Consider the following 23,323-nt stretch of genomic DNA (forward strand, 5'->3'; position numbering starts at 1 on the left):
GAGGTGCTGGTAGGTGGATTTTGTTGCCTAAATAACCGGCTTCTGGCTATCATGTGCATATTTATCGAACAGACTTGAAAGTTGTGTCGATTTTCTTATCCAACTTTCAGCAAGAATGAAAATCAGCATATAACCCCAAATGATGAACTATTCCTCTGAGACTATAAATATGAAAAGTCGATCCTGTACCGCAGAGAGAGCCAGAGAGAGATTGCACAAACTGGTGAATTTCAAAAAACCTTCACAGCCTTATTTTATTTTCGCAAATCCAAAACAACTGCCTGAGGAAACCTTGATAAAACGGAATCATACCAGGGGGGGGGGGAAGATGCAGTTTATATTTCACTCACCTTTTCTCATTGCCATAGGATTTCTGTGCAACTTTTGCGTGCAGGATCATGACAGTTTGGTCACCTCGCTCCTTCAGGTAATTCCTCATCGCTTCTCTGCAAGATGAAAAGAAGAGAGATGTTCATCAACAAACCCTTTCTGTGATCCAGCAGATGACGTGTTGAAACTTAAAGCTGAAGCAGAGGGATGCCTCAAGGCTCCGTTTGAGGGTCGCTGTGTTGTTGAGCGGGTATTGTACGGTTTAGTGTAGACCGATAATAAAATAAAATAAAAGTGTGCAGTATGGAATGAGAACATACAGAAACACACATGCAGTACACTCGCTATGACCTCTGGAAAGCCTTCAGAGCCTGCACAGTCTGCTAGCCAAAAAAGCTATGTTCTCCCCCAGCTGGGTCCGTTTGAGGTGGGGTGGGGGGGGGGGGGGAAGGGCCCTGAAACGTTAATGACCGGCTCAGAGGGACAGTGAGGAGCACGGGGGAGAAGAGAGGGGGGAGACGAGGAAGAGTAGGGGTTGTGGGGAGGGAGGTAAAGAGAGAAGAAGGAGAAAGAAAAACACCAGAGCTGAAAAAACAAAAAACAACAGAGCTGAGCTCACCAGCAAAGATTCCTCATCCCGTGTCAAAAATGTTGCAAGGTCTGCGCTCCAATTACTTCTGTCAACTCCAAACCCTCCCACACCTCCTTTTACACAAACAAGCCCAAAAATTATTTTTACATTTCTGGGAGACCAGTAGAGCATTATGCTGGTCTGAAAAGCACGAGGTCAAAGATCAGGCTTAGATGCACAATTAAGACGCATCACACGCACGGACATCAACACACCCTGACCCAATCCGCGCACATGCACAGATGTCAGTGACACCTGACACGCCGGGATGCTCTGAGGGCTTCCCACTCAAGACACAGACACAGCTTTCCACTCTGCCACGCAATACTGGGCCGCACGCTTGGGTTATACAGGGCCTTTGTTATGAAAAGCAAGGGGCCCCTCACAGTTTGTGTGTGTGTGTGTGTGTGTGTGTGTGTGTGTGTGTGTGTGTGTGTGTGTGTGTGTGTGTGTGTGTGTGTGTGTGTGTGTGTGTGTGTGTGTGTAGAAGAGGAGGAGGAAGGCTGAGAGGGATTTTGGTTTATCCACTTCCTAATGGACTGGGAAACGTCTTATTTCCCCGTATCATGAGACAATTATCTTTCGGGATACAAAGCTCCAATATGAGTTTTGCAGCAACAGGAAATGATGCTTTGTTGTTTATTCAGTATTTTCAGAAATTACTGATTGCCAGCAACTGAATATGATGAAAAGTACAATCCTAGAATTCCATTTCACTGATCTGATGCAGTCTGATACCATTTACGCGCCACATGGAGAAGATTAGCTTATTTTCCTAAATCGAGCCAGAGAGTAAAAGTGAACACAACTCCATCCTTTCAAAAAGTCGGGATCCGATTCAAACATATCGGACTTATTCGCAAGGATTTCTCTTTACGTTTACATTAAATGACATAACCTTCCTCGGGGTGCTGGAATGAACGATACGGTCACAGTGTCGTACTAAGATACCGACACATTAACCCCTGGAGGACTCCTGAGCTCACAGCTATGAGTGATTATATGGAGAAAAACAATCCAACTCCGCTGATGTCAGGCCTGCAGGGCACATGTCACTGGACACCTTTGATGATGCCTGTGAGACTTGCAGGAAGAGTGACATCACAGATAACACACACACACACACACACACACACACACTGTGGTGGCATGGTATGCGGCTGAACGATGAGGGCACCTTGACGCAGTTGCAAAATGCCAATTTTCTGTACTGTATTCCAGATTCCACAGTACGAGGATTTCTTTGACTTAAGGTGACAGTAAGTTGAATATGTTCGGGTCGGTCAAAAAAAAAAAAACAAGCAGTTTGAACAGGGCACCTTAAGTTATAGGAACCATAACTGCATTATTCAGCATTTTCTGACATGACAAACAATAAATCAACATGATGGCACTCAGAGCGCAGACCTCAGCCAAGGCCAATGGTGCATTCACATGCTCCTCACATGGGCACTTTCTTTTCTCATGGGTTCATGAGTTTTAGGTCGTAATGGGGAAACAACAGCAGGGACGCTACAAAGAAGAAGCGTTGTATTTTGAGTTCTTCCGACTCGGCGGGGTGGGACACACACACACACACACACACACACCAGAATCTAGTGCTGTGGAGGTTTCGTGCGACAGCCCTGACGTGTGGTTAACACTGTTTCACTGCTCACCAAACCGTTCCAAACCACTGCGGCTTGAGTTGGGGAGAGACGGTCTCCCGTCAAGACAGAAATTCTTCACCATGAGATTAAGCTTTCACTCCCAGTGGTTCTTCATGTATTGTCATCTGCAATGCCTTCTTAAGCATCGCTATCCACTTCACAGCTACCCATAAATAACCTCTGGAGAGATAGCAACGATGCCCCGCATGTGGCAACACTCAAATGAAACTGAATATCCTGGGATCCAATGAATAACATAAACCCAGTGGCGGGTCCCATCTTTACAAACTCCTGTTGTGCAGCCAAGCATTGTTGAAACCCGCAGAATTTTAGATTCAATTCTAGTGGGGGGAGCCAAGGTTTACAAAGATACCAAATATGTCAAAATGTATATAAAATGATGCTCGGAAATATTTCCATCTGACATAATGTTGCAGTTTATAAAAAATCCCAGCATCTTGGTAAAAATAGAAGAAGAAAAAAGGACCACAAAAAGAAAAGGAAAAAAAAGGACCAAAAAAAGAAGAAAAAGAAAAAAAAAAGGACCAAAAAAAAAGAAGAAAAAGGGAAAAAAAGGAACAAAAGAAAAGAAAAAAAAGGAACAAAAAAATAAAAGAAAAAAAAAAACAAAAAAATAAAAGAAAAACAATATTTATAACAATGTCATACTTTTTTGTTTTTGTTTGTTTTTTGAGAAGTGGTGAAATTCAGGGTGGAATTTAGACTTCAAAAAGATTACAAGCACATGCAAAAGAGGGGAAAGCAATCATTTAAATAGGAAATAATGACAAAGACGCACCAGATATATGAGATGCAGATGAGTACCATGTAGGCAAATAAACAGTAGTCAAAAATAATGAGGCTATGAAAAGCATAACAGTTGAAAATATTAAAAAATATGCCGCTGCACATTCACTAATAAGCATATACTTGTGCCAGGCACATGACGCACCACATATTTTATGCACCAATAATAGCTATGCTTGAGTAGCAACTAGCTAGTAAAAACTAATTAAGGACAGTGACACAATAGAGAGTGGAAAAAAAGGAAATGGTTCCACGACGTGTACAAAATCTTTTCAAAAATCATTTTAGGCGACAAATATTTTAATGAGAAGGAAGGAGAAGTGAGAGAGCGAGTGACCAGCTCGACTTCCTATGCAAGAGTAGCGTGCAGACACACAAAATGACAACAATTCAGACACACACACACAAAAAGAATATCAAGGTGCATATAAGAACAGGATAAATCAATGACCTATTTCATCAGATTTCATCAGAGACAGGAAGTTAGGGTATTTCAATGGTTAACTGAAACAGACACACGCGCAAAGCCACATTCACATGAAATATAAAAAGTAGCACACACACAACAAGGGACGAGCAATGACAAAAGCAGCCCGGCATATAAGCAACAACAAAAAAACATTTGCACATCTGCAAAGCTGGCGGTTTAGCAGCCACTGCAATCCAAGCAGGTTTGTGATGCAGATGGCGGCTGTTTACCTGCCCGCTACAGTGAACCAACAAGACACATGCACAGCTATTTAGGCCAAATGCAACACGCAGGTAATAATAAGTGACGAGGAGCTAAACAAACACAGCACAGGAGCAAACAACCAACCAAGCGGCAGGTTTGTTAAATGTGCTAAAGGGCGTTCGGCGAATGCGAGTAAAGAGAAGAAGAAGAGGAGATATGGAGTGAGGAAGAAAGATGGTGATACAAAAATAAAAAAAATAGATAATGCGTGACAAGTGAGACAAAAAATGTGCCAGACAGATTTACAAGAAGAGACACATATTCAACAGCAGGCACTACAGGGGTCAGGGCGAGTGTGTGTGTGTGAGGAGGGGCTAGGTTAAGCCAGGCTACAGATGCAGCAGAGCAGACGGACATCTGTCCTGTACATCTGCCACAGCAGAGTGGCCCTGTCACAAGACCCCCTGTGAACACACACACACACACACACACACACACACACACACACACACACACACACACACACACACACACACACACACAAGATGATCAGACTGTAATTAGTGTGCGCCCTTGTGAATCACAAAAGGTAGATTACACACATCCGTAGTGTCAGGCTTGGGTTCAGAATATTAACACATCAGCCAGCTCGACCTGCTCACACTCCCGTGAATCTGCGAGCGTAGTGACGGTTCAATATTTTACGCCTGACCTCCAGAAGGCCCTTGTGAGCCTTTAAAATGAGTGATAGGAAGTTCCCTAAAGAGCAGGACCTCGCAACAATTTCAACTACATCTCAATTATTGTTATTTATTTACAGTGAAAGCAGATTAAGGTGATTTTGTGACAGCAATAACATGGAGGAGGGGGGGGGGGGAATGCAAAAAGGATATTATTACAGAACAAATGTGGAACTGCAGAATTAAAAAAAAGCCTGAGTCAAATGAGCGGTCATCAGGGTTATATTTTAGTCTGGATTTAGACGTGGATAACTAAAAGCATTTTTTTTTTCCTATTGAGCGTTTCCATCTGAGGCGATGGATTCCACAGAGCTGGCCCTTCCCCTGTTGTTTGGGAGAATAAGCCCTTGAAGGGGCGGCTCCCCTCACAGTGGAGGCAGCTTATGCAGCCTGCACGTGCACGTGTTGTGTCTGTTTGTGTGCATCTGTCTAAATCCAAGACGCTCCTTTCCAGTGCATGCGTGTCATGTATTGTATTTCCAGTCGAGTAGCCTTCCTGACAGGGCGGCCCTGCAGGACCCTGAGCTTGAGCTGCCCTAAAAAGCCCCTGCAGGACGGTGCAGTATTTTAGCCGTCCGTGCGGCTGCCTGACTGAAAGTCTCGGGGCTGTTGTTGCTGCAAGCAGGGGGACAAGTGGGCGAACATGCAAACACTGAGCCAGATACAAAGAGACAGACACAAAGAACACCATGATACACAGAGGGACAACTGTACGCACGCTAAAAAGGAGTTGTGTTTTAAGCCTTCGGGCTGCTGGGTAAAGAGCGTTTTGTGTCAGTCATATTTCTGGCCATCCAAACCATCACACAAACGGAGGCCAGCGCACTGGCAGGACATGAATGAATAGGGGGGACACATCAAAAGGTGCTGGGGCCCCTTTTTATTTTTGCTCGGCTGTTCCAGGCAGTATGCACAACCCTTCATTTCCCCCGCTGGGTGCCACTCTGGGAGCACACACACGAACACTCAGGCAAACCCATTACATTCCCAGTAACAAAGAGAAAAACACCAACAAGCAAACAAGTGCATACACACAGACACACACACAGACACACGCAAACGTCCTGAAGCAAACCACAAACATCCATCAATGTTATGTGCTCAACCAAATGTTGCTCCAAATGACTTGGAACAAACATGAGCGGAACAGAATAATCAAAAACTTGCAGCGCTGAAAGTCGGAGCTGCGCTGAACGCGGCGCACAGCACAGTGCATACAGAGTGCACGTTTGGACTGCAAGAAAAGGAGATGAATCACTGCTTGTTTTTCTGCAAACAACTGCGAGACATGGGGGCGGGGGCGTTTTAAACCAAAGCATATTAAAAGCATGTCTCAGAGTGAAAAACTACAGAGATCTAAGGAATAAACAATCAATAGCAGAACAAAAAAGGATGCAGCACAGCCGGGGTCAACAGATAACAGCCGTCTGATGTAGAGGATGGGGCCAGACAGTAAAACTACGCAAGTGAAGTTAACATGTTGCTGCTGTTGTTGTGGCAAAATGCTGCCAATCGGCACTATATTTATACTGCGGTCATTACAGATGCAGTTCTAACTTTATCTGCATCACCACTAGACATGAGCTCATCAGTGCCACAGTGAGAGGTTGGCCAGCAGTGTCTGTTTTCTGTTCAGCACGTATCTTTTGTTGTGTTGCATTATTACAAATCAGAAGTCGTTTTTTGATGGGCTCGTGTAGAAGAATGATAATGAGAAGAAAGTGTTAATGTGCTAATCTGATTAGAATCTTTGCACACAGGTAGGAAAAGCTGTCCGTTGGTGACAGCGAGTGGCAGTTACACAGCGTTCCATGAACGTCTTCACATTGCACATAGGAGGTATCGGTATGAACATTTTATTCTGAAGCACACGGGAGTTTGTAGTTTTTACTTCCCCTCAAAATCTCAGAAAATCTAGAGTGGTTGAGGACGTGTTGTTCCTGAATTACTGTATTCACACAAAATGTGTAAAAGTCAACACACAGGTAGACGTACAAATACCACTATGGCGACAAAAGGTGTTGTGTGTGTGTGTGTGTGTGTGTACATGTATACGAGTGTATGTGCATGCTCACCTTGTGAGGCGCAGTGGCTGCGGGCGCTCCCCGAACTTCCTGCAAAGACACAAAGTGAGAAGAAAAACATGAGTGGGCTGTTATCAACCACATAAACACACACACACACACATACACACACACACACACACACAGAGTAAACACTGCATTACACAATGGTGCACACACACATACACAAACGTTTGTCACTTTGGCCTTGACGTTCAAATAAGGCAAGTGACAGGGCGTGTCAGTTTAAAACAGGTTGTGCATCAACACCGTGCAGGAGCAGAATAACCTACAATTCCTAGAAGGCTCACAGAACATGAAACCCAACAGATCTCATTGTTTGACCACATTGTACTGACTCCATTAAGTGTAGAACACTCAAGACTTTCAAGGCTTCATGTGCTGCCGATCTGAATTGTTAAACAAACGCATCAGACTTGATCATTTCCCCGACGCCGCTTCCAGTTCAATGGTGCATAACAGCCCAGGAGCAGATTCCACTTGGTCCGAGGCAACATGCAGCATTCTGAGAAGTAGACACGGCCGGGGATGAAACGGGGTAAACACTTCTGTATTCTACATGTGGAGGTACGGCATAGTGCTTTTTCAAATAGGCAGTGGGTGGTGAAGATTTATTTTTAACAAGGCGAGTGGTGTGTGCCAATACAAAATTAAAATGATTAAAACGCAGAGGGCACAGTGCGGAGTTGATCAACTGAAAATGTAGACTAGGACACATACATGTCGAAAAACAAAACAACTCTTGCAATATTACTGACGGCACACAAGTAGGCGAGGAGCAAACATTTGCCAAATTGAGAAAGTGCTGCCCGAAAAAGACATTTTGGAAACACACGATTCAGCTGTTTTCTAGATAAGCCTGCTGACTGTCCATGGTGCACAGCTTCCCCCCCCCCCCCGCACATGACACACAGTCCAACTTTCCACTAAGTATTTTTCAACCTATTGGACAGTCAAAGTGTTTGCATGTCTGCGATGAGGGGTGATTTATGTCACGCGGCAGGATGACACTTCTCCTCTCAAGTCTGGCGGCATCATATACCTTCGCTGCTTATAAAGATTCCATCCTTTTGCCGAGTCATCACACTTCCTGCAGGCTGAATATGACTTTAACTGTGATTGAGTCATACCTGAACTCTTTGCATGTTACAAGGAAACCACTGCCAACACCACATGTATAGAAAAAGGCCTGTGAACTTGCAACATATGGAGGGGGGACTATTTTCTCATCAAGCAGAGGCGTGTACAGTCTGTTACAAGCACAAAACTACACACACAAAAAAGAAAAGCACTAGCAGCACTTCTTCTTTTTTTCAATATGTCATAAATCATTCGTGCAAATTCAAACAGGCTTCATCTCCAAAGCCAAAGCTCGGGCAGCGCGTCAGTTTTTGACATGCTAACCGGGTTACAGCCTGCATCCGGCATCATCCCTAAAGTAAGCACAAAGGAGAAGCCAGAGATTTAAGAGCGTCTCATTTTGATTGCTCCTCGAAATACAGCAGCTTAATCAAAGAGGGGCGGTTCATAAATGATCTTTTTTTCATTTATTTTTTAGAAAACTGCTTTTAACTTTTAAATTGCCGTTAACTTTCTCAAATAAAAATAAGAAAAGCGTCAAACCCCTAACATTTGAGAAGCCACAATCGGCATGTTTTCCTCTCGATTTCGATCGATAACTTGCGTAATTGTTGCCGCTCTAAAATCCATCCCTATCAAAACGCTCATTTGCATCAGCGTGTGTATTACCAGAGCTTGTTAAAAACATCCTGGGGGTGAAAGTCCTTCCCGCAGTGTTCAATCAGCCTCTTGCTGCAGCAATAACAAACTAAATGAGCGCATATCACTGCAGACATGTGAGCGTACTCACTCGGAGACGTGACACCGTCATATGTTCCTTCAGTGCACAAAAAAAGCTATGTAGTGCAGTGAGAGCACAGCAAATGTTTTCCACTTGCTTACTTCACTGACTGTATGCAAATGCGACCGCTGTTCAGAGTTAAGATTCAGTTTCAGAGTCAAAATAGACCCTAAAACCTCGTCACATTTCGAATCATGTGTCCTGACACCCACGTTCATCACATGGCACTACAACATGCAGATTATGTCTGGCACAAAGAGGAGGTACATGTATGCAGCACATGGAGATGACTATAGGTGTGTGTGTGTGTGTGTGTGTGTGTGTGTACACATGAGTCTACAAGTCAGACACAGAGTGTAAGTGATTCAAATATTCTCCTCGTGTAGGATGTGGTAGCTGCGTGCTGCTGATAAGTATGTCAATACATCTTACACGCCATCAATGAACACGCGGATAGTGTGTCACCCCGGTTGGTTATGGGTTTTTTTTTTTTTTTGTTTGGCACGAAGGCACTGCGTGAAAAGAAGAAGAAGAAGACGCACGCAAACACAGATAGAGGGATGAAAATAGCAAATAAAAAGGAAGGAGAAAGCGAGAGAAACTGAGAGTGTGATTGGTGCGAGAGCCAGAAGGAGGGAGTGGAGGTGGAATAATTAGAAAGGAGGGCAATCAATAAGGTTCCCACAGTGAAACACTGATGCCTCAACTGGCTAATGGATTCCAGACGGCTCTTCTCCTTCCCCTTCTAAACCTCAGGCCCCCCCACTGCCACCCGCCCCTCCCTGCTACACTGCAAACAGGGAGTGATGGAGGAAAAGGATACTGCGGGGAAAGTGTGGGGTGAGATTAAAGGCGAGGCAAGAAGATGTGGATGTCGTGCTGTGGAGAGGGGGGGAAGAAACGGGAATCTACGCAGAGATTGAGTGCGAGGATTTAGAAGTGGATACACGAGAAGCTCGCACAACAAACATGAAAGATACACAATGGTTGCGTTTATGATGCTCGTGTCCAAATCCACCCTAATCTCAAGCAGCTTCGAGTGCTTTGTGTCGAGGACGGTGTAAAACTTCAGACGAAGGCGGTCAGAAGTGTTTTTGGTTTGCAAGTTCTGAGAACAAACCACTGGTGGTTTTTTTGTTTGCATCATCTCCACGATGCTCACTCTAACATTTGCGGCACAAAACACCAACGAGAAAAGAGGGCCAAACACAGGAAACCACAAAAGAGAAAGGTAGAGCGGCAAAGACAAAAAGAAAAAGGCGTGCTTGACTGTTGCATCTGCAGGTTTTGGTCAGGTAGGCTCACCTCTGTGAAACGGCATGTACGATGGCAGAGTTCAACAAAGTGCAGAATGCTGACTTCTTACTCAGACCATCGTTCACTATCAAAATGACTCAAAAGGCTGAAGTAAAACAAACCCTTAAAACAAGATACAAGGTCAATGGTGGAAAAGGAAACTGTGAGAAGTCTGATTTGCTCCTCCTCCTCACTGACTCCACTGGAGACAATGTAGGTGAGAAACACGGGTAAGAAATCAGCCAAGGATACAGACCAAACGTCTAAACTAAACAAGCACAATACAAAACAACCGGGAGCTTCTTGGTGCAACATTACCCAGCGCAGCACTTTTTCAAATGTATTTCAGAAGTACATGTTGTGAAATTGACAAAATGACTCATCCCAAAAAAAAAAAAAAAAAGAATATGGGGAAGCAATAACTTCCAAAAAGAAAAGGTTTATGATGTCTGTTTGACAGCACGACCAACATACTCCATTAGTTGAAGTGCAACCTGCTAGAGCACGGCTTGCATGCGGACGGTCACTTCCTCCATCGCCCGTTAAGCTGCCGAGCCGGCTCGCTGGTAGCTTAGCCCTGGCGTGGTTACAAATGGGCGAGTGTGCCACGGCCGGTGATCAGGCACAAGACGGGAGCAGACAGTCGTTCCATTTACAGTAGATGTGAAGCCGTGGAAGAGGATGTCCGGACTTTGCACCGCTTTCACTGGGAAGTGAGAGTGAGGTCACTGTTGGCGCACAGAGTGGCTGTTGTGTGTGTGTGTGTGTGTGTGTGTCTATTAATCAAAAAAATACTAGCAAAATGGGTGCGAAGTTGGAAAATTGGAACAATTACTCGACATTCGCTTCTCGAATGTGACATTTTGATGCTTTGGTTTGACAGTAAACTTAGTTGACTTAAGTGTAGTTAACTTATTAAAACGCAGTACATCTCACTGTACATTTTAACATCTCTCTATCATCTCTCTCACGAGGCAGTTCCAGTAAAAGTAAAGATCTTTAACCGTCATTGTAACATTAAGTTTGATGGAGTATGGCGGGCAGAAGAACTGTGCTTTGCTTTAGTCTGCTGACTCGTGACTGACAGAATGAGGGTCCTAACAGAACCGCGCGGAGCGTTCGCTACTGGTTGAAAGTTTCAGGCACAGAAAAAATCTGAGAAGTAGAACGTGGAAGTAAAACACACTCGCTCCCGTTATGTCACCCCCCCCCCCCCCCCCCACGAACGGTGACGGGGAAAATCTCCTTCACGGTGTAATTTTGTTTTTTTACAGCCTGATATTCTTTCCATTCTGATGCAACTTTGCAGGACGAGATTGTCAGCTTCTCTTTTTACGCTGATGGATTACGTTCGCCAACCAAAGGTGTTCTCCATGCTGTTTGGTGGGGGGGGGGGGGGGGAAGTGAAGTAGCCTGAGAGCCATGGGAACATTGATAGAAGCTCCAACATGCTGCCAACAACAATATTTTTTTAGGGGAAAATAAAATGTTATTGGATGTATAAGAGCATTAAAATGTTAGAGAGAATATCGTCATGTAGGAGATTCTCACACACACACACACACACACACACACACACACACACACACACACACACACACACACACACACACACACACACACACACACACACCTTGTAGCTTATGAGAGCCACCTAACACCTCTTAACCAACAGCAGATATGACTCGAAGACGCGGTCTGAAACTCCACACCTCCCCCTCCCCTCAGGGCTCTTTCACGGAACACTACGCGCAGCCGCAAACACCCCGAGTCGCAGCGAGCGTCTCTTAGAAGAAGTCATTTGTCAAATCTGGACCAGAGCCGAATGTGAAATCAGGAGGGACTTCTTGCCGTGTAAAGGCCGGGGGTGGGGGAGGGAGAAGAGGCTTTTCATCTTCACTTTTATCAGGATTAATAAACATTCTCTTCTTCAAAGACAAGGCCTTTATTTATTATTTTACTTAGGCATTATTTTAGGCAAAAATAAATAAAAGCAGCTTGTTTCAGTTTGTTATATTGCAGCACATGTTGCACATCTAACACCACCTTAGTTACCATATGTTTACGGTTCATGAAATGACTTTAATTCTGTCGATTAAAGTAGTTATCTGGCATGCACCTGCACCAGGTATGTCCCGATCCGATGCCCATATTAAGCTCAAACACAGCTGAATAATGATATAGCTTCACAAAGTATGCCATTTTGATGCAAGTTCATCTGCGACGCACAGAGACGTTGGTAATGGAATAAAATTAACCTCTGCATGGAGCGGTGGAGGGAAAACTCGGTGGGGTGTTGTCATCGTCCTTTGACAGGTAGTATGACATACGAGGCATTGGTGACAGAGAAGGTTGGCAGTTGCTATAAATAGAGCATCGACCACCCACTTCCCAACGCTAACACACAAACACACGTCAACACATGCACACGCAACAGGGGGTTGATTGAGAGTGTGTGAACCGAGTGTGTGCCGTTCATACGGGGATGTGTTTGACAGCTGTGACTGACAGTCCAAGCAGCGCTCAAAAAGGGAGGGGGGGGGGGGGGGGGAAGAAAACGCACATCAACACCCGAGAAGAGACAGAAATACACACCCCGACGTGTCCTCGGCACCGTGTGTGTGTGTGTGTGTGTGTCCCACTCTTCTGAAAAGACGCACAAACGGATACGGTTCTCGCCCTGTTGCTCGGGCATGTATTCGATGCATCTATAATAAATCAAAAAGGAGGAGCAGAGTTGAGTTTTATGCGCCTCGCCAAAAGTTTCCTACGCTGCGGTAACATTTGTATAGTAGGGATGCTTCGAGAAGCAATAATCCGCAGGTCGGATACGTTTCCATATTAAGCTTTGTCATTGATGTGGCCGGCGCTGCCTAAGATACGCCGCCCTTGAAGGATCCGAGGTATATTTCTAGACACGATGAAGGTGGTGTATACTGTATACACCAGACGTGACTTTGATTACGTCTGAAAGGGATGGAGAGAGATAACCGCGGTGAAGAGAAGCTTTAAGCATCACTGAGAATAGCATTAAATAAAAAAGTAAAGTCAGATTCCTGAGAGCTTCAAGCTCCACAACTCAACGCACGGGAAGCAAAAGAAATGTGATGATAGTCGACACCTTTGGTTGAGCACTTTCATGTTGCGTCTACATTTCAGATACACACACACACACACACACACACACACACACACACACACACACACACACACACACACACACACACACACACACACACACACACACACACACACACACACACACACACACACCTATCTTTTGTGTGCCTGAGTTCTTCCCAGGGGACCAAAACACAAGCCACAGACGCCAGACGCCATCATTCATATGCTCAAGGTCACGGGGGTTAGGGTGTGACCTCTGAGGTCAACTGGCAGGCCGTGTGTTCATGTGGATGTGGCAGATAATACTACTATACAAAGCTGCGTCTGCTCTCAAAAACAGAGCTGATGCTACGTCTTTATATTCATTTATACTTTTTGTCTATGTGCAAACAGTGACCGACCGATCCGTTCACTTTTAATTAATAATTGACTTTTTTTCCAAAGGGTGCGAGGTCCAAAGCAGACGCACAAGGCTCCATCTGTTATGGTTTAGGAGAGTCGGGATATATTGACCATAAACAGGTTTAAAAAACAAAATATTGATATCATCTTGCGATACAGCACCTCTTAAATCTCACTATTCATGAGTGTAATTGTTCTTTTTGTAAAGTTATAATTACAGACTCACTCAAAAAAGAGGGGGGGGGGGGGGAGCACAATATGACTCAATGACCACAATGTAGTAAATGTGATATTGTGACAGCTCTAATTTAGGTATTGAAAACATTTAAAAACAAACATTTTAGTGTTAAAACACACTTTCAGTTAAATATTAAACAGATTTATATTTTTACATAAATGCCATTCAAAGCAGATCACTTTAGACTCTGCTTGCAATGTGCTCGGTGCTGAGTTCAGGGACCGTAAACTTCAATCTGCATCTAATTAAACCGCTTTTCACACATGTGTGACACTTACACACCAGGGTGCGTCAACTGTGCTCCGACACAGGCCCCCCGTGTGAACATGAGACCGTACTATATCCGACTGTGTATTACGGATCTGCGTTAACACTCGCACACTTTACACACACAGCGCTCCGGGACAGTGCACACAAACAGCAGTGCGAGGGGGAAAGAGGCGGGATGGGAAGAGGGATTAGGCCTATAAAAAGGTGTCTGGTTTCGCTGCCTGAGGGCTGATAGCAGATATCGCAACTCCTCGGAGTGGCTGTACACCTCATTATCAACACCGTGCTCCCTCGCAGCTTCCACTGGCCTCCATAGCCACGGGGCCGTCTCAGTGACACCCAAAATATGAACTCTGCTCTTGCTGAAAACAAGGAGATACTAAGAGCAATTTGTCTACAACTGTGTGGTTGTAAACACAGAAACAACACAGCTAGACTAAAAGTGAAAAGTATTTTTAGATGGACTCTGCAAACTGCACATATTTATATTTTTAGAAAACAAAAAGGACCTATGGCAAGTGGTGCATTCATCCAGTGAGGGGCAGGAAGCATTCATGAAAAGAGGAAGCTGACAACCACCTATTGTACGGCCCCCACACTGACACCTGTCAACGAGCTTATTGCTATTCACCAAAGTAAACACACGAGTAAAGCAAAGAATTATGGGCTGGAGTTGCCAGGCAAACCTGTTATTGAGCTTATAAAGAAAGCTTGTGAGGAGTGCAAAATCATGCCTGCGAGCTTTAGTTGGTGAAGCCTTGCCAGAAAATCAGCACTGTTTGAAAGACAAGAACAGGCTGAGATCGAGACAGTGTGCTCCTTGTTACCGCTACCTGGGCATGACGTGGTTTAGAAAACCTTTCGAGAGCGGACGGAGAAGAAATGGGTGGAATTAACGTGTCTCACCAAGCAGGCGAATGCGGACTAAGTGAGAGAAATTTGGAAATTCGAGCCCGCTGGCTGCCTATTGAAAAATACCTGCATGCTGATGTCACAGCACCAGCACGCGCTGTTACGCAGTTATAACATGCACGGAGCATAAACATCAGCCTTTTCCTTCAACACACACTTCCTCCGCCGCACCGTGCCATGCTGTGTGTGGCCTGCAGAAAGGGGTATTACGCACACAATCTTTCAAGCACGTATTTAATCATTTGTTAGAAGGAAAAGAAAAACTTGTCACAGTGGCGGCGGCCAAGCTCGGGCATTGAACTTATCCTGAGTCAACCCTGGAGAAGTGTTTCACGGAGAGGGTGTGGGACGTAAGAGGGACAATGAGAAAGACATGAATGGGGGGGGGGGAAGAGGAGCGGACAGAAAGTCTGTTAGACGACAGCGACCGAGACGCGGCTCGAGTCGGAGGCTCGCCTTGTGCTTGGCCCCGCTGCCTGGCATGTGCCACCGTGCGTGCCAGCAATCGCAGCGGCCGGCTAGGAGAATCATCACAACTAACCACAGGGAAGGGAGAGGGTGAGGATGCAAAGAGGATGATCAGTTAAAGTGATGATTTGAAGAGAGAATATTATGAAACAAATAAAAAAAGGCACAGACTAATTATTATTCATGTGTGCAAAGATTGCACCTCAGTTGATCTACTGTACTTTAACCCCGTACATGTGAATAAACTCTCTTTTCCTTCTACATTAACCCACTCTGGTTGCCCGACCTAACAATCGCAAGGAGAGAAGGGGCCAGACGAAACAAAAGAAATGACGATGTGATCAGAATTACAAAAGAAAAAAGGGCCAGAAAATGATCTTTTACAAGAAATAAAAGTGTAATGTTGCATGAGCAGAAGCAGAGAGAGCTCGACTTGACTGAGTTAACTGACTGCTGATGAGCTGTCTGACCCTCAAGGCTGACTAACTGCAGATGGCAGAGGTCTGGTAGCTGCCCTGAGACGCCCCACTGGAGGCAGAATCAAGGGCAGGGCTCAATGCTGTGTGTGTGTGTGTGTGGAGAGAGTTGGGTGGGTCACATCAGTCTGCACTTGCAAGTGAACACACATACACACAGGGCACCAGCTCCATCTGTCTTTGACATGGGAGAGCTTAATGACAGAGGCAGAAAAGCCAAAGAAAAGGCCTCCCCGTTCTCTCTCTCTCTCTCTCTCTCCTCCTCCAGTCATTTTCTTTCCCTCCATCTCCCTCTTGACCGCACTCTCCAACATCAATGCTCCATATGGACAGACTTTTTAAACCTCGTCTTGGCCTGGCACACAATCAATAAGACATCTAGACGTGCACTCGCTAGCGCACCAACTGTACACAACAAACGAGTGTAATCTGGTGCAGAGGCTGGAGCACACTGAGCGAGTACATACTCCTTATACACATAATACAATGTCCTGAACACAAAGTAATGACATTTCCAGTGTGCTGTAGAGCCAACCTGGACTCTCACACTCACACACACACACTCCCTTGATGCTTGTTCTATCTTTAATGAAGTCTCCTTTGTGAATCCCGCAGCTCTGACTCAGTTTTCTCTATACTGCCTGCCACCTGGCTCCATTCAGTCCTCAGATAACATGTGTCCTAATTTGAGATAGTCTGACACTCCTGACCAGTCGCAGTGGATCCACAAAGAGGTCATCCCTGAACTGATTCGCCTCAATTAAAAGAAAAGAAAAGGAAATTCAATAGAGAACACGGTATTACCGAACACAAGGTTAAATCACTCCCCTCCGTCGTAAATGTAAAATAAATGAAACTGGTAAAGCTGCCTGGAGAGGTTTGATCGAGGCACATTTCAGACTAGAATTCATGAGTGGGCTTGTTGGTGTCTGTTCAGGCAGAGAGATTACAAAGGAAACAGTCAAGAGGTGTCACACCTCAGAGGTTATAGAGACCGACAGCAGAGCTTCTTCTTTAAAAAAGGCCACAACCACACGAAAGCCTTTTTACGTTAGCTACCTTTGTATGTCGAGCTGCTGACCTCCGATTTAGCTTGAGCCACGAGTGTGAGAGCAGACAGCAATGAAACCGAAGAGTTGACCAAATTTCTTGAGACAGACAGACAGACAGGCAGGCAGACAGACAGACAGACAGACATGCAGGCAGGCAGGCAGGCAGACAGAAACCAAATAGCAGTCTTGTCTCGGTTTAAGCAAAAGTGCTTGTGTGGGAAAGAAAGAGGAAGATCTTAAGTATCAAAAAAACTTTTATTATAGGAAGTACAATAATACCTGCGTTGCATTTTCTGTAACCAAGCAACTCTGATGTCCTATTCTAATTTAGTATTTATAAAAAGTGAAAAATATTGAAGCCCTGAACAGATCTTTATTCATAAAAAAAAGAAAGTTGCTTTCTACTTGAACTGTCTGTGATAAATACGTTCAATCTTGCCACGGTGCAGTTGAAACATGTCTGTACAATCCAACTGCATCTGTATTTATTTTTAGAAAAGAAATCAAATAAGAAAAGTACCTGGTAGAAAAGACAAACCTCTTCAACCACCAAGTCCCAACCGGCTCAGTGATTGCGTGTCACGACAAAGACACGTGGGCTGTTTTAAGTAAATACAGCCACAGGAGACGCAGAACAGACATTTTCAGGCCAAGTGCAAAGCCATGCAGCAATGTGACCTCACTAAATTAGACATGCATAATAATAATTAAAAAAAAACTAAACTAAAAAGTGCACCAAAGAGACAAGCAGCCACACATGGAACGGCTGGGGTTTAGGGTTGAGACGGGTCATGTGCTTTAGGGAAACTGTCAGAAAGGAGAAGCGAAGGGGACGAGGCGAGGGAGCCTTGAACCCTGAATGAACCACCCTTTCCCGCTCCCCTTTCCCCCTTCTCACTCTCTGCTGAGCTGATGACTCACTGCTGGAACGAGAGGGAAACCAAGGGGGGGGTGAGGGATTGTGAGGAGTCAAGATCGACCGCAGCAACACTACTGTAGCTCATGCTGTTGTGCGGAACAGCCGTCGATGATGGAGCAGGTAGTGGTTCTGGTAAAGGATATTATAACCACACTGGCTGATCTGAGGGAAACAACTCGAGGCCTTTAGCTCGTGTGCTGACGACACGTCAAACTTTCAACCGTGATTGACTTTTTCATGCATTGGTGCAGCTTTGTCGTGCATAGCGAAAGCAAATGGAGAGACTAACAAGCCAAAACAATTCGGCCTTCTTTTGCATACATTGGGGCTGGTGGAGTTTCAGTGCTTCAGCGGGGGGCAGATGCTTGTCATCACGGGTCTCCCTGTTGAAAGGCGGTGCTCCTACTAACTATGCCACCCTGTTGCCTCCTTACTGAATTTCAGTGTCATTTATCTTCACCGTGCACTGATCACACAGCACAGAACAGTTCTTGTATTCTTTGTCTTGATTAACCAAAACTAAAATAAAAAACATGTCAGCGTGTCTCACTGAAGCCAATGACAACCTGAGCAGCCAGGTGCTTCATAGCAAGCAGCTACAACAACCAATCAGCTGTAAAACTGTGTCGCTATATTCCAATAGTAATGATATACAACTGGAGAAGCTGCAACCAGATTGGCCTTTCGTTATGAAATTCCCTGCCAATTGACAAATGGATTATAAAAAGCCTACTCCTTTCAGCTCTACCGACATGTGATTTTATGTATCCAGTGTACCCGTGCCTTAAATGTAAACTGGGACTGTGCAAAACGTAAGCGCAGTCTCTCTGGACATCTGTCAGCTCACTGAGCTCAGGCAGACTAACCACCGTCTTGCCCTGCCCTTGCATCCAAACTACCCAAAGGACCGACTGCACTGCAACAAGAGAAAAAAATAGATTTCCTGGCGAGAGAGAGGAAATTCTCAGCAAACCAAACGTAAAGACCGCGGCACGCTTGTGTGTGTGTGTGCAGTTTAGCAATGACTTTGTCACCTCGGGACTGCTGTCTGGTTTCAGTGTTGTCATGATGAGGAAGGGGATTGTAGTTCCTGCTACTTGTTCCTCTTCAAAAACATGCCATCTTTTCCAAAATAGTCTACTCTGTCATTACCAAGATGTGAAACAAGAGATTGTTTCCTGAGTCTTAACCACACGCACACTAATTTGTCTTGAAACTAGTGTGCTTTAAATTAGAATAAAGTAGAATATGTCAGATTTCTCCTGCAGGGAGGTGAATAATGAGCGCAGGCTGGTAAAATTGTGGCAAAGTCGGGTTAATTTGTCTACCAGACACTTTGGCGAGTTCGGGTTGAGGTTGGAATATTTGAGGTCCAATTCTAATAAATTTCAGCAGTGTGATAAATAGAGAGAGTTAGCTGGTGACTTTTCAGGATAAACCCGTAGATGTAAAGAAAACAAGTTAGTTTCCTTCCATGAGCTCATGTGAAACCTCACGTACATTCTTCAGCGGTGCTTCCAACATGATGGGAACGGTAGAGAACATCAAACTGCAGCCACAAGTGCAAGATGATCAACCACAATGTGAACCAACCCTCTCATCAAGGGGGAAAAAAAGAAAAAGCATTGTTTCCTCAACAAAATCAATAGACTGTTCTCTCTCACGTCTATTACTTCATTGTGAACCTAAGCAAAGGCCAAAATCTCCTGACGTCAACAACCACAGGAATGCCACCGGGCGGATTCTTCAGTAAAACTCTCCGGCAGCCTTAGTTAAATAATCAGACAAAGCAAAGAAACATTTGGAGATAACAGTGTGCCTTTCCTGGAATCCCAACCCCTCTCTCTCTCTCACTCTTTGTTCTTTTCCTTCAATATTTTTCTCACCCCCCCCCCCCCCAACAAGTGATAACTCCTTTTGTGGGCAAAAACACCTCTGTCTTGCAGAGGGGGACGTGTGCTCCTCGTCTCCCCAAGGCTGCCATCACCTGCCTGCAGTGGCGTGCATCCCTGGAGGATGGCTTGCAGAAATCATGGATGCATGCTGAGCATTGTTTAGGGGCATAATGGTACAATTACAAAAAAAAAAAAGGTCTAATGACTAAATATTACACAGAATTTATCTGATGTAAAAATAAGATTGACAGGGTCCCAACCAAAAGCCAACAGTCAACAATGGTCAGTCAACTAATCGATTAGCCGACCGACATTTCTCATGCAAAAATGGCGTCTTCAGCATCTCCAATATGGAGTTTTATATCATTAAACTGAATATCTTTGGGTTTTGGACTGACACGGGTATGCTTAGCTCTAGCACTGACAAGAGGATAGATCTCTAAACATGTCAATTCAAAAGGCTTGCACGGATCAATCAACGGCAAAGCAATGTTCTCATCAGCAATGAGCCATTGATCTAAAGAGAATGGGCGTGAAACACCGCTCTGTTGCTATCGGCAGACTTTATATGACAGTACCAAGGCCACAACAGCATTTCTTTTTACTACAGGCTGGCTTATTGCTCGCCACTCCCTGCTTATCTAATACAGTAATAGTGGCAGTTGCTTTAAGCCGTGGGAGGTGTCTTCATTGGGGGCTTTCCCAACACGAGGGGTTGGGGGTTGGGGGGGGATCCTGTGCATATTTGTCACCTTCCTTCTGAATGGATGAACCGGCCCAGAGTGGTTGTCGGAGAACAGACAGAACGTTCTGACAGCGGGGAGACATTTGAACAATGCTTCTGAGCCATCGCTACCACGAGTGAGAACAACAAGGCAGGGATTTGAGCCAACAGAATAAGAAAATAAAGCCTAGAGCAGCATATTCTCTAGTACAGTATATTACAGGCCCCACCTAAGTAGTCTATTAAAAGACAACTTCATAATACAGATCCCCCTTTGTCATCCCTGAGGAAAACAAAAAAGGATACAGGGACAAACACGCAAGTCTCAATAGAGTTCATATTTTTTCCTCTCAATTTTAGCTGCCCCCGACATAGGAAGTAGGTACGAGTTTGCACACCGAGGCCAAATGAAAGCAAACAGGAGTCAGACAGGGGGGGGGGGGGGGGACCAGTTCATGTTTTCTGAATGAAACATCCTGAATGTGGAGGGACAGCGGGAGCAAAAAGTGCTGACACAGTAGAAACCAACATTCCCTTGGCGAAGCTGTAATCGCTACAAACAGCAAAAGGAACAGGGGCAGGGAAAGGCGAGCGCCGGGGATGAGGAAATTCTCTTGGAAGAGGAGGGTGAATGCGAGAAAGACAACGAGGCCGCTCCAAAACAAGAGTCAGCGGATAGGTACGTACTTCCACCGCCTGTCGCATTTGCCTCGTGTTAGCTTTCTGTCTCTCCTAAGCAGCGGAGCCCCATGCCAACAACAACACCATGAGGACTTGGGCCTCTATCAAACATGACGGCAGGGCTGTTTTTCAAAACCACACTGGGCTTTAGATTTACATCAGAATGTTCCGTCCCGTCCTCGCAGAAGCAAACAGCAGCAAGATTTTTGGAAGAGCCACAGATAGAAAAGAAGAAGAAAAAAAAGCATGAGCTCAGACTGACGCATTCCAAGTCTTGCACAAGTTAATAAATGCCCCCTTGTCGTGGCTTTTGTGTGAGAAATCCACCCTCCTTATCGTGCCCTGGGCTTTGAGAAATTAGGTAACGCAAGCTCCCTCAAATGCATCACCAATAAAAAGGGAACCACTTGCTATGAATAAGCATGAGGGACATTAAAGCACAGGGACATACTATGATGGTATATCTGGTACACTTTAGCACGTGGCTGAGGACCAAGAATGAGGAGTGCCAAGCTGGCGCTGATCCAAGCCAAATTACGCAAAAATGTGCATTTCTATCCCCTTGGGTGTCTCCTGTGGTTGTTCCCCTGGGACAAACAGACAAACACAACTAAATAGGGAAACAAGAGAATGAAGACACTGAGTCAAGCAGGGCGTGTGGTGCTATAAGAGGCCCGTCATCACTCGACCAAACAAGTTGAATCTGAACCCTGAATGAAACTATAGGCTTCGGGGGATATTTCAATCATGTGAAGTAATGGATATGCATGAACTTCCAAAACAATAGGCTACTGTATGCATGAGAATAAATCCCCCTAAAGATGTCTGGCGGTGGCATTGCTTTAGTACTTTGGCTGTGACTTCTGTACAGCTCCCCCCTGGCTTGTTTCCCCCCCCACCCACCCACCCACACACACACACAGACAGACACTTTGAAGATTTCACAGCTCTGGGTGGATATAGGGCAGCTTTGGAGGGTGCAGGATACTGAGGTGACACACAGATCAGATGGCTTGTGTCATCTCTATCGTTAACCTATCCATCAGTGCTGCAGCTAAGGTAGCGGTGTGTGTGTGTGTGTGTGGGTCGGTGTACATGGGGTTGCTGCTTTGAGAGGCGGGAGGGGGGTGAGGAGGGGAGGGGGTGACTCTGCATGTCTTTTAACTCCAGTCTGAGCCTTTGCCACCATAAAGGTCAGCGCTTCGACATCTGCTGCTCTCTCTCTGAACCTCTCCTTTCATAAAAAGGGAAGCAGGGAAGAGGAGAGGACCCTCGGGAATGGATGCACGTGCACACACACACACACACACACACAGAGATCAGCTTTTATGTCTAGATACACTCTCCCGTCCACATGCACTCACTAGATTACCGTCAACACAGCCGCAGAGCTCAAACTGCACGCTCATGCTAACAAATACAAGGTTTGTGTCTCAAAGAAAGGCTCTGTGGTATCATTACACCAGCACAGAGACGCTGTGGCCTAAAAGACTCCATCATGGTTTTTTTGTTGGGGGTTTTGTTTTTTTGGCAGAGGGATGGAGGGCGGGTGAGCAAAATGGAATACCGTCCCTCGGGGGCAAAGCAAAGGCAGATCTGTGATGAAATAAGTGATTCATGCTTTTATCATCCCAGGTGAACACTGCTGCTCTTTCAGTTATCACAATCAGTTCCTCTAGCAGAGGAGAAAAACATTACGGTAGCAACACAGTCTTTTTTTTCTCCATGTGTTGTGTTATTCTGCTAAGACCTACATGAAGGACGGTGGTCGAGAGTTGTTTTTTTTTCTTGTGCTAATTTGTGTTATTGTGGCAACCCACAACGCTCTGAATAAAACCATGCTTTAGCACAGTAGGGATATTTGTGCACTGCTGCAAGCGATAGGGGGTTTCACTTGCACATGTGCGCAACACACAAGAGCAGTTGTCATGGAGAGCTGAAAGGATTAGTCTGTTTGTAGAAAATTAATCAGCGGCTATTCTGATAATCGATTAATCGCTTGGGACACTTAAGCTAAAATGCCAAACATTTCCCCAGTCAAAAAATTCAATATCAAAGTAATATCTTTATATTTTGGACTGCAGGGTTGACA

General features: G+C 45.1%; 1 protein-coding gene across 2 annotated transcripts in view; it reads right to left on the bottom strand.

Moving 5' to 3' along the window:
- rbpjb (recombination signal binding protein for immunoglobulin kappa J region b) overlaps window positions 1-23,323 on the bottom strand; it is a 34,436-nt gene that overhangs the window by 8,249 nt on the left and 2,864 nt on the right. The window contains exons 2-3 of one of the 2 annotated variants that reach the window (XM_029454674.1): window positions 6,906-6,944; window positions 351-446 (exon numbers count right to left, since the gene is read on the bottom strand). In XM_029454674.1, the coding sequence (XP_029310534.1) occupies window positions 351-446; window positions 6,906-6,944 (135 nt within the window). Of the gene's footprint in view, window positions 1-350; window positions 447-949; window positions 1,006-6,905; window positions 6,945-23,323 lie in introns of those variants that run through there. The other variant, XM_029454675.1, reaches the window with a different exon arrangement.

Source organism: Cottoperca gobio, chromosome 18 (assembly GCF_900634415.1).
Source record: "Cottoperca gobio chromosome 18, fCotGob3.1, whole genome shotgun sequence".
Classification (NCBI taxonomy): domain Eukaryota; kingdom Metazoa; phylum Chordata; class Actinopteri; order Perciformes; family Bovichtidae; genus Cottoperca; species Cottoperca gobio.